Raw genomic sequence first — 12,764 nt, 5'->3', positions numbered from 1 at the left:
TGAGAGAAACTAAAATAAGAGAACCTTAACTGCAGTTTTTTGATGGAAAGAGATTTTCATAAAAATGCTAGTTCAACTGACATTTTTTTGAGGGCACATATCAGCTCTGTTCACCTCAGTGCAGAAAAGCAAAGGGGAGCAGCCCAGTACCCGGCTGGGCTGCAGCCCCTCTCTGCTCCTCCAGTGATCCTCCTTCTGCCTGCAGACTTGTTGCCATCTTCTCCTGCCCAGATTACATGTTTATATTAGATTGAAATTTTGCTTTATATTTTTATAGATAAAAACCAGAAATTTCTGATAGAAAAACCATCCTTTAATTCAAATTCTGATTTCAGTATAATTTGTGTCTTTTTTTTTTTCACTGTCTGTGTACTTTTTTTTTTTTTTTGAGTTTTATAATCTGTGTTCATTATGAGATGTGGCTGAGGAGCCTGTAATATATCTATGGGGAGGGAGACAGTCTTCAGGCTACTAATAATTTCTATGAATACCTGGGTAAACTTTTGTAAGATCCTGAAGAGTGCCATTGCAAGTAGTGTTACTGTGTTAAAGTCATCAGTCTGCCAGCTGTGGAAACTGTTATGAGAAAAAGCATGATGGGTGCAGTATATAAATGCCCATCTTTCCCTCTACCTGAGGCAGCTGGAGGTGCTGAAGGGGCACTGGCCCTCCCCTGGTTGCTGGTGGGAGGATGCATTCTGCAGGTGGAGGCGTTTGCATCCTCACTTTTTTACATTTGGTCCCAATCTGGGGAACTTTTCCTTCACAAAAATGCTAATTGTTCCAACAAAAGCCTATAAAAATTCATTGAGGAAATAAAATTATGCATTTACAGTAGATTATAGTTTGAGAAGTAGCCAAAGGCTGAGTATGTCCAAATGTGTTTCTCAAATTTACTTTAGTTTGAATATAATTAACTTCAGTGTCTGTAACGTGCTCTGCCAATACCAGCATCACTGCCAGTATTAGCAGGGGTTTTTTTACAGATTGGGGTAATTGTAAGTATATCTGTCTCAAATGAACTAATGAGGATAGCAAAGAGTTGTAGCAAAATTAAAGTACAATTTAGATTGTCAAGTAACCTTCTCTATGTCAGAATACTTTAATAATGTTTACATTTTAGTGAGCAAGGTTCCTTCTTTGTTTTTTTTTTTTCTTTGTATTTCCTTATTTCACTGTATCATATTGTATGTGGAATCCACAAACTTCCTGGAATCTATGAAGCAATGACACTACAAACGTGCAATATGTGCTTGCCTCAGAATCAAGAAAACTCTACAGAACCTCTTGTCTTCAAGCCTGGGTGGTTTATACATAATTCACTTATGGTACAGAAATATGTTTGTGCAATTTACCTTCAGGAAGGGTTTTTTTGGTTTTAATGAAGTCAGTGGTTTAGGTGCAATGAATACAGGTTGGGAGGATGTTGGTCAGCTCTGAGGAGGAGTTGGTGGTGGACCAGCAGCTCAACATGAACCATCAATGTGTGCTTGCAGCTTAGAAAGCCAACCATGTCCTGGGCTGAATCAACAAAAGCACAGCCAGCCAGTCAAGGGAGGTGATTCTCTCCCTCTACTCTGCTCTTGTGAGACCCCACCTGGAGTAGAGTGTCCAGTTCTGGACTCCCCAGCATAAGAAGGACACAGAGCTCCTGGAAGGCCACAAAGGAGGGCCTCAAAAATTATCAGAGGGCTGGAACACATCTCCTGTGAAGACAGGCTAAAGAAGTTGGTATGGTTCAGACTGGAGAAAAGGAGGCTCTGAGTTGACCTTATAGAAGCCTTCCAATATCTGAAGGGGGCCTGCAAGAAAGCTGGGGTGGGGCTTTTTACACAGGTGTATAGTGAGAGGACAAAGGGAAATGGTTTAAGACTTGAAGAGCGAAGATTTAGTTTAGACATTAGGAAAAAATTCTTTCCTATGAGGGTGGTGAGACACTGGCACAGGTTGTCCAAGGAAGCTGTGGCTGCCCCCTCCCTGGAAGTGTTCAAGGCCAGGTTGGATGGGGCCTTGAGCAAATGGCCAGGTTGGATGGGGCCTTGGTCTGGTGGGAGGTGTCCCTGCCCATGCAGGGGGGTTGGAACTAGATGATCTTTAAGGTCCCATCCAACCCAAACCATTCTATGATTCTATAAACTGCAAGTTAATGAAGTTCCTAACCAAACATTTTCTCTCTTAATGTGAGAATTGGGTTTTTTTTCTATTGTCACCTTTGTAGTATCTATGATTTGCCGACTAAAACCTGTGATTCTGAGCAGGACCCTTTTCTGCCTTCACTTGTCCTGGTTTTAGCTTCACTGGTCAGGGACTTGCCACTTCATAGAAACAATAACTGTGTTGCAGCCTCTTTATGTGATTTTGAAGGGAGAGCTAAAAAGTGAGATAATGTGGAGTGAGGGTGGGCTATTGTGCATGTGTGTACCACATTGCAGCTGGCAGGTCTTTGGTGCTGTTGTATAGTGGCTTCCAATCAAATGGGTTTAATCTGTCAGATGCAAAGTAAACTTGACATTTGGTTGAATCTGAGGCGAAATCTCCCAAGCATCTTACTGCCTGCTGAGGTTTACATATCTACAATGTCCTCCTACAAGGGGTACACTTCTACAATTAATAATAGAAAACAATTTTCCTTTTAATTTTAACAATGTTAGGAAAGATTCAATCCATCATGCTCTGTGAACCAGCTCCTGGCAGCTGCTGTGTAATAGCTTGCTTTCTCTCCAATGGATATACCACGTTACTTGTTACTCACTGGCCTCTGTTTTCATGCAAGATAATTAAATAGAATTGGTGGGTAATATGTACCTTTCTGCCTGAAGGCCACTTTGATTCCTGTGTGCTAGTGTTACCCTTCTGCCCCTGTATACTTGGAAGTAGTTCAGGAAGAAATAATCGCATTGCAGATAAACTTGCTAAATTTTCTGAGAGACTTAATGGTCCATTGGAAACTGGCGTCCAAACCTGCAGTTGCATGCTTTTCAAATAGTGTTATCAGTAGTTAGTCTGCCAGGAGAAGGAATATAAAATTCTAGAGTTTCTGGCTCCAGAGATTGCTTGATGCTTTGCTTTTGCTTCCTTCCGCAGGCTGGAAGAACTTTATCTTTCCTGTATCTCTGTGGTGTTGCCATCTGCCATTGGGGTTAGCAGGGGACTAATTTTTGAGTTGGTTAAGCCATCTGCCAGTTTGGCACCTTGGTTAAAAAATGGTGTGTTGCTGAACTGAGGGACAAATTAAAACTAAAAGTTTTAGTTTATTTAATCCTTCCATCTTAGATTTGAAATTAATCTTCATCTTGATGTGTACATTGTTGTACATCTTTGAGGAGTAATTAAATGTGTCTATACTTTGTGCTAAAGGTTAGTTGTGCTTCAGATCTGTACAAGAAGAAAGCCGTCCTGCTGAAGATCTCACAATGGAGGAGGGCTGCTACTGAGATTTTTAAGCCACTGTGGCACACCTGTGAGTCTAGGCTGCTCCAGCAGACACCCATCTAAAATTTCTGTGGATACAGGAGGTCTCTGTAACACAAGGGTTTCCTGTGTTAGGTAGGACAAGGATAAATTTGCTTCATGTCTAGACACAATCGCTTATTCTCAGACTTTTAAATAAAAATGCTTCTTCTAGGTCCATATCAAAGCTGGTGTTATACCATGAGATTCAGAGAACATCTTTATAATGGGTGGATTTTGTAATGTTTAATGGAGACTTTCCTATATAAAGAAGTTTGGCTTCAGAAGGAAATGGGAGTTGAGTAGAACAGGTAAAAGTAGATTTTACTCATCAAGGCACAGGAATAGCCTTGTTGAGGTGAGTGGGTACCTGAGGGAAAACTAATGATGGGCAGATAGAAGAAGTATCATTAAATATCAAAAGTAATCATTCAGAGAGAGACTTCTGTGGAATTTATATTCATGGCCAAACCCTACAGCCCCAGAAGGCAATAGCAGAGCACATGTAAGTCATCAAAACTTCACTGGCTTTGGATAAAAAGTAAGAATCTAGTTTTAGCATAAGGGGGACAGAAGATTTCAAGGTGTCTGTCTTGAATATAGTGGCTCTCTACAGGGAGCTGGAGCATCAGCCTTCTGCCTAGCTTTAGACCTAGAAGTGAAGGTTTACCTATAGGATAGTTACTGCTGAAAATTAGGGTATTTTCTCTCAAATCTTGTAAAGGTTGCAAGAAGAAAGCAGGTGTTAGAGCAAGAAGACAGGATTTTATGGCCTACCCTCATGGCTGGTCTCTCATTTGTGTCCTGAATGAGAAGCAGTAAGCAACCAGACAGGTAGTAAGTATATTGGTCCTTCATACTCCATTTAGTTACAACTTTTTGTTTCATATTTGTTACCCCAAAAGTATAACTATGTGTCTCGCTCAAGCACATTTTTTGAAACCCTTGTGCTTGCCTAGTGCTAAAGAAGAGGATGAATGAGCTACCAAATAGCTGGAAAATAGTGGGTGATCTATTTTCATGGTGCTAGTGGGACATACAGCACCTCTGTGGGACTTGCATCTTGTAATGTGTAAATGTGCAACTCCAAGCTGTGAATCACAGAATTACCTTGGTTTGAAAAGGCCTTCAAGATCATTGAGTCCAACCGTGAAGATCAATGTGAGGCTGGTACTGCCAAGTAGTGGGAGATTGGGGGCAATTTTTTCTGATGGCAATAATATGCTGCTACTTCTGACTGTGATACAACTGTAATAGTGCTTGAACAGCAGCAGTCTGACAGACAGTGGTCTGCAGTGTTCTTGGGCAAAAGGAGGAATGATCATGATGGCTTTGTCAAAAAATCATTGTTTTCTTTGATAGATTAAATTGTGAAAGAAGCCAGGGGATGAGATTGAAAGCACTCAATAAGAATTTGTTGTTTAACAGAGCTCATATCATAGGTTAAACTTAGAAACTGCTCTGAACTTCAGTTCTGAGAGACACCCCCACCTTAAGGATGGGAGCCTTGTGACTGGAAAATGGAAATATGTTTGACAAGAAGGCAAACTCGAATTCTGATACTATATTGTAAGGAAGATTAACTTCCTTGATGAGTTGACATATTGTCAAAATGTAGAGGCTACAGTCCAGAATAAAGCAAAATTAATAAAAGGATATTGATCAAGTTTTGGACACTGCTGCAGGACTTGACTGTCTTCTTGAATGAAAGAAATATACTTCTAAAATGTATCCCACTGATGGACAGAACCTAGCTAAGTGTTTTGTTTTACTGATGACCAACAAGTAAACAGTTTCATTTAACAGACCATGTCACACCCCATTTTCTGATTAAAAAATCCTGTGTCTTTATTTAAGTACAAGTGAGATAGGTATTTTCAATTGCTGTCTAGTGCTGCACTAATAAAAAAATGAAAGAATGCTGCAAAATTGAGCAAGGATATTAAAATTCACATCCTTTATGCAGCTGTCTTCTCAGTCATGTTTCACACAAAATACTCAAATAGAATTTCAGTAAGAAATTATTTTGTGACTAGGAGCATCATTTATCCAACTTCACATAGTTGGACTCAACTCAAGACTCCTGGCAGTCCTGGGCAGTAAAACCCTTTGAAAAAATGGGCCAACCTGTCCTAAAAGTGGAATGAATGCCAAGGAACAGGAACATCAAATTATTATAGCCCAGTTTCCTAGTGCATTTTCTTATACTGTTACCTGATGTCTAAGGAGGTAGCAGTGCCAGCTAAAGCTTTTCTTATGACTGGCATTTCAAAGAGGATTCTCTTGTGTCTAGTAAGAGGTATGTCCTCATCATATAGAATCATAGAATAGAATCACAGAATCATCATGGTTGGAAAAGACCTTAAAGATCATCGTCCAATCATCAGTTCTACAGCACCTTAATCACTAAATCATCTGCAGAAGTGCTACACTTCCCTGTTTATTTGAATACCCCCATGAATGGCAACTCCACCACCTCCCTGGGCAACTGGTTACAATGCTTTGCTACTCTTTTGGTGAAGAAAATTTTCCTAATATTTATTCTGAACCTCCCTGGCACAACTTGAACCCATTACCTCTTGTCCTATCACTGGTCACTAGGGAGGCCAGCACCCACCTCACTACAATCTCTTGTCAGGTATTTTGCAGAGGGCGATAAGGTCTCCCCTCAAGCTCCTCTTTTCGAGGCTGAACAGCTCCAGCTCCTTCTGTCTCTCCTTGTAAGGCCTGTTCTATAGATCCCTAACCAGCTTGGTTGGCCTTCTTTGCACCCTCTCCATCACTTTGATGTCCTTCCTATACTGTGGTGCCCAAAACTGCATACAGTACTTGAGGTGTGGCCTCACCAAGGCTGAGTACCAGGGTAAGATCACTTGCTTGGCCCTTCTAGTCACACTGTTCCTTATACAGGAGTTTTCCTTACTGCACTGCCTGGAATCAGGCAGTAGGTTGAAAAAGTTACCATATATTTGGTATATGGTAACAAGCACAAAACTTTACACACCTTTTCCAGTGTGATCACTTATGTCTTGCTGTTGTGTGAGGCAGAGAATCAGTATGAAGAGAACTTTCTTCAATGCAGGTAAGACACTACTCGAGTGAATTAGACTTTGCTCTTAATACAGTTTAACCTGTGCCAATTGTAAAAATACGTATTAATTTAGTCTCAAAGCCAAGGAAATCTCACCATGAGAAAGTGCCTTCAAATTAATCACTCTGTATTATTTAATGGCCATAAAATTATCCATCCCTTTGGTGTCTGTTAGCAGGCTCCCCTGTAATTGCCTGTGGGATTTTCAAGGAGAGGACAAATTGTAATTTTGTTGTTTAGCATGCTAATCAGAAGACAAGTTTGATGTATTTTAAAATGATACTGAGGTTACCAATAACAATTCCAATCTATCCTATAAAAATATGGGGTTTTTTTCCTTTATTTTTTTTTTCCTTTTTTTAAAGTACCCTGATTGCAGCCTGCACAGGTATCTTCAGCAGTAATGAAAAACTTGTCTTCAAATACTGTCATTAAACACTGCTTTTGAATAGTACCAAATTCACCTTTCTTGTACCCCCACTGTCTTTTAAGCAAGTACACAAGCTATATATATTTCTTATCTCCTCTCTTCCATTTCTTTGCAAAGTGCTCCATTTCCACCATTTTTTTTTCCTGCTAGCATTGAATTTTTGTCATGTTTGTCCAACAGTGGGCTGACTAAGTTTGTACCTTGGGAGTGATGGAGATGAGAACCAGAAGGGGATCCTATATGTCCTCAGACATATAGCCTTGTCACCAAATTGATTCACATAGCAGAAAGGGTTAAATAGAAGGTAAAGACTCTAGTTTCTTAAATTCAGTGTTTTCCTTCTTGGATTGTGGATGATTTGACTTTTCTGTTTGTAGGTTGTCAGTAGTAACTGAAGTATCCTAAGAAAATGAGGTAACATAAATAATGCATTTCATTTTCTGAGTGCTCTGAATGACAGCTAAGATTAATAAAGCATCATAAATTTAATGATCAACTGTAATTTATAATTGTCTGTGTGACTGAGGTAAGACTTCTCACCATTAGTATTTAGTCTGATCCCTTGGCTTAACAATACCAGAACAATGAATACTCACATCAAAAAGGGGCAAGGAATTTTTAGTGAAACTTCAAACTCTTGCAACAAATATTGTCCTTGTGGCTACATTTTCTCTGAGATGAATCAGAGCAGACATTGCTGTGCTTTCTCTTATTTAAACAATAATTCTTAGGATTTAAACAATTTACTGTGATTGTATGTTTATTGTTGTGGATCAGAATTAACTCCACTGATGCATTCAGAAGATAGGAGAAAACTACAGAGTCCCACCAAGTAACCCTTGAGTGTAAATCATGAAGTGGCCAACCATGTCTTATAAAAACAAACTGTTGTATTTGAAGAGAAAAAGCTGAAGAATAATGTCATTGAGGGGCTGGCTGCCTCCCAAGCTGTCTGGAGGCAAGTGGTGGACCCTCAGGTGATGGATGCACCAGGCATTTGGATGTATGGATGTGCTCACTGTTCACTTCTGAGCAGGCTGCAGCCGTGGGGGAAAAAAAAAAGTGCAAATATGCTTCAGTGTTAGAGCTGTCATTGACTCCAGCAGGCAGAATGTCAGTCTGACTTTTCTTTCATTTATTTTTGTAAATGAGTGTGCTTGACAAGATGGTAAACAGGATCAGAAAGGATCTCTCAGGGTCTCACAGGACAACAATCTGCTCCAGCTGCCATCATGTGCCAGGCACAAAATTACTCTTCTGTACATAGTACTTTCTAGAAATTCCCTATGTGCTGCCCCAAACCAGAGCAAAGAAATGTGGGCTTATTTGTATTATTTTTGCTAAGATTTTTATATCATGACTTTGATCATACTACATTCTTTGAAAACAGAGTCGAACTTAGGAAAGTGAGACAATCCTTTTGCTGTATGCATGTGGAAATACAGATTGTGAAAGGTGCTCTTTGAAAAACTTAAAATACCCTTGTCAAAGCTGGCTGCACTTTCAGTCTTTTTTCTTTTGATTTCTGAAAGTATTGTTTTAAACCCTCTGCTCCAGAATGCCATGGTCAGATTTATTTGGCAGCTTATCTAAGTTTCTAAATTACTTGTAGGACATGGTGCTACAGGTTGTGTCCTTCAAACTACTAGGTTATATTTGCCTTGTTCTTTCTTTTTGTTTTCTGGTGTGTATACAAAACCTGCTGAAATCTTTGTCACTTGATTTCTGGCCTGTTAGATCTGATGAAGGGCTTTGCCTCTTATGCCCAAAGATTTGGCTCAGACCTGCAAAGCAATAGCAAATGTTTTTAGGAGGATTTATTTTCATTCTGTCAGACTATGATCTTCGTCATAATGGATTTTTCCAAATCTTTTACAAAAAGCAGCATAAAAATGAAATGAATACAACCTTTTTAAACTAGTTTAAATGTCTGTGTTTATTCAGGGCCTGTTTATTTATAGATAACTTCAAGGTAGATATGAATTGAGTATCTTATTGAGCTGACTGTATAATTGAAAGCATACTAAGTTAAACTTGGGAGTAGTTACATTATACAAATACTGTAAAGCTGAAACTATAAACTTGCAAGCCAGGTAACAGACAGCTGGAATAAATGTAGTTTGTGAATTGTACAGATTCCTATTATTATCTTTTTAGCAAAGATTATGATAAAGCTATTCTGAATTGGTAACCCAGCCATCTATAATTACTAATGCCTGGAAGTTAAAGCAATACAAATTCCATTTAGCAGTGTGATGTCCTGAAGGAGGGTGTATGGGAGGAAGGCTCACTTAATAGTCACCCTGCATCTTTAACTGTTTGCCTTGATACTTGTTGCTGGGCTCTTAAGAGATGTAACACAAGCATAAATGGAGCTGTTCTAACCTAAGGTCACTGCTCTTACGAATTAAATAAAGCATGATTTTTAAAAAGCTGATGGCCACTAATGAAGGAAAAAAATTACTCCAGAATATTTACGGTGGTTTTATTCTGAGGGCTTTGCTTCTCATTTATAATGAAATCTGAAATCAGGTCAGTTTTATGCTTCCTTTTTTTGCTTATGTGAAGATTGATATTTTTTACTTTTTTTGGTGGGAAGTTCCTGGCACTGTCTATGATTTCATGAATCTATTATATGGATCAAATCTGAAGTAACTTAGTAGCAGCTTAATATTTTCCTGGCTGTGCCTAAACAGTCTGTTGTGCGCTGCTGAGTCTCGGTGCTTTTGGTGATCTGAAGCCCTTGACTGCTGCTGTGGTGGCTGCTGTGGTGGCTTCTGCTGTGGGGGATGCTGCTGTAGCTTTGCAGGACACAGGCTCTGGGTCTGCCACTGGGGTGCTGGGAACGAGGGTGCTGCTTGCCAGGGCAAGGACAGAAGTTGGTGGCATGTGTCTGTTGTGTTTTGTGCAGACACCCAGGAAAAGCCTCTGTATCTGGCAACAGAACTCTGATTAAAGGAATCTAGACTTTGCCTGCTAAACCCCTTCTGTACATTAGCAAACCACTTACTCAGTTTACCTATAGCCCTTATCACCATAATTTTTGCTGCCATTGCTTAATATATTAACTGTAAATTTTTTATTTATTTTTTTTTTAAAGAGGGGAATTCTTCCTGTTCAGGAAAAATATTTTCCCCATATTTGGCCACATGATATTTAGTGTACTTCCCAGCCTCACTGCTGCAATTTCTTAAAAAAAGTGAGGCAGTAAATAGTTCTTTTTCTATACAGTGTTGAGCACAGAGCATTTTCAGAGTCTGAAACTGCAGCTAGAGGGATCAAAGTTTGCCTTCTCTCAACAGTCTTATATTCTGGTCCTTGTTACATGTTTGCATGGAATTATTACAGACTGTAAGAAGCAGGATTTAAATAATGTTTTTTAAACTGCATTACAGCTGTCAAACTGGAAACAAGGACAATATCATAGACCAAGGAAAGATAACAGTTTGAAATATTTCATTCATTTTTAAGTTCTAGAATGGTCAGCAACAACAGAACTTAGAATTTTATTCAATGTGAATTCTGGATGTATGTGAAATGATCATCAGTAAAGTATTTTAATGCAGAACAGATTCATGAGCCTGGGACTTTTTATATGAAGAATTTGTGCAGTATGAATAGATTATGGGTATGGGAATGGAACTAGGAGTGTTGTGGTGCTTGCAGCATTCAGTAGAAGCTACTTTTCTTCCTTGCCTTCAAAAAGAAAATGCAGTCACTATAGCAGTGTGTACCTTCCCATTACTAAGCAAGAAGCCAGAAAGGCAAACAAAATTATCCCCAGAAAATTTCTTTTTACTTCTTTAGGATCATAGAATGGTTTGGATTGGAAGGGATCTTAAAGATCATCTAGTTCCAACCCTCCTGCATGGGCAGGGACACCTTCCTGTAGATCAGGTTGCTCAAAATTCCATCCACCCTGGCCTTAAACACTTCCAGGGTGGGGGCATTCACAGCTTCCCTGGGCAACCTGTGCCAGTGTCTCATCAGCCTCACAGTGAAGAATTTCTTACTAATGTCTAATCTAAATCTACCTTCTCCAATTTAAAGCCATTATCCTTTGTCCTGTCACTCCATGTCCTTGTAAAAACCCCTTTTCCCAACTTTTTGTATGCCCTCTTCAGGTACTGGAATGCTGCTATCAGATGTTTCATCCCTGTGGTACATTTGCTGTGGTTGTTCTAATGTCAAAATTAAACAAAAGTGTACTTGAATTAAAAACTTGAGTTTGTTTCATGTAATAAAGAGAGGTTAGAATCATAGGGCTTCTGTTGGATTATATTTGTGTTCTTTCACCTAGGTTGGATTTAGGTCTGCATCCATTTTCTGTAACCAGTTTGTTTTGATGGGGTCAGTCTCCACTCTGGGATAGTTGCCACTGAGGCAGGGTCACCAGCACCTGCTGCCTACAGGAGGCTGGTGACTTGGTTGCAATTTCCCACATTCTTCAACACATTGCATGAGCTCCAGCTATCAGAACCCCACCTGCTCTCCTGGGGAAAAGTGCTGAAAACTCTCTAGAAAAAAGCTTATCTGTTCTGACATCCCACCTAGAGCCAAAGTACAAGAGTCAAATTGGACACTTCATTGGTTTATCAGTGGTTTATTTAGCTGTCTTTGCACTTGGGCAATGAACAAGAAAAAGAATTAGAGTAATATGCAACTATGGGAAAAGTCACTGAGAAAACACCATCAAACTGGAAGGGGTGCCTGTTTATTCTTAGAAGTCTGTTTGCAGTGTCTGGTAATGTTTTTATGCTTGAATATACATCTGAGTGTATTGTTGTATTATCATCTGCATGACTTTTCTTTTTTTCCTCTCTCACAGTGCATGCCAATTAAAGGCCTTGGATTTGTGCTTGGAGCCTACAAATGTATTTGCAAGGCTGGATTCTATCATCCAAACATCTTCTCAGTGAACAGCTTTCAGAGTAAGTGCCTTTGCTTGAGTTAAAAAAAAAATTAAAAAAAGAAAACAGCTAGCATTAATAATGCAGGGCTTCTTTTTATCCTCATCAGAGTTATGCAGTAAAATCCCAGTGGTTTGCAACTCTTGGATTATATAATCACTTGAGGAGCTAAAGCCCTTTGGTTTGTCATTCGTGATACTCTTGAGGATACTGTAAAATATACCCACTTGAAGAATATTTGATTTGTAAATAAATTTAAAAACATGAAAAGAAGTCTTGCTGTGGGGAAACAGATTTCTTGTGTTTATGCTTAAGCACAAGTACTGAGGAAATGAATCTTGTAATTTTCTCTTTGATTGGGGTATACTATAATTTCCTAACCTCTAGCTTTGTGCAGGCTTTAATTGTTTTCCTTTTACTTCGTTGGCAAAGGAGAATCCAAACAAGCATCCCAACTCTTAACACATATTCATGGGGCATTACAGATGGGTCAGGCCTTATATATATATATATATATATATATATATATCCTTCTCTTGCCCAGGACTCACATTGTTAGGGTACTTCAACTGACTTGCCCACAGTAAGGGAAACAGAACTCAGCTGATACTTAGCAGGGAAAATACAAAATCTCCATACAAAAGTTGAGGTTTATAATTTTTATCATTAGACCGAAGCGTAAGCACTGCACAGATTTTGTGCCAAGATTGTTGCAGTTACACTATTAGAGCTCATGCTGCAGTCACACGTGTGAAGGTATTGCCTGAAGGTGTAGCAGGCATCCTTCTCTGCCTTCTGCTTTCGAGTGAATACCATCCGCAGCTTCTTTGCACCATCCTTTAGCCAGAGGTTCATATAATGAATGGCCATGAGTAACTTTCAC

At 39.3% G+C, this 12,764-nt stretch overlaps 1 protein-coding gene across 1 annotated transcript in view; it reads left to right on the top strand.

Annotated features, from left to right (window-relative positions):
- Positions 1–12,764, top strand: part of GPR158 (G protein-coupled receptor 158) — a 173,049-nt gene that overhangs the window by 68,339 nt on the left and 91,946 nt on the right. Inside the window, exon 3 of the mRNA XM_008492712.1 lies at positions 11,800–11,902. Coding sequence (XP_008490934.1) covers positions 11,800–11,902 — 103 coding nt within the window. The remainder of the gene's footprint in view (positions 1–11,799; positions 11,903–12,764) is intronic.

This window comes from Calypte anna, chromosome 2, assembly GCF_003957555.1.
Source record: "Calypte anna isolate BGI_N300 chromosome 2, bCalAnn1_v1.p, whole genome shotgun sequence".
Taxonomy (NCBI): Eukaryota; Metazoa; Chordata; class Aves; order Apodiformes; family Trochilidae; genus Calypte; species Calypte anna.
The sequence above is the reverse complement of the archived record's forward strand: the minus strand, read 5'-3'. Positions and strand labels throughout refer to the sequence as shown.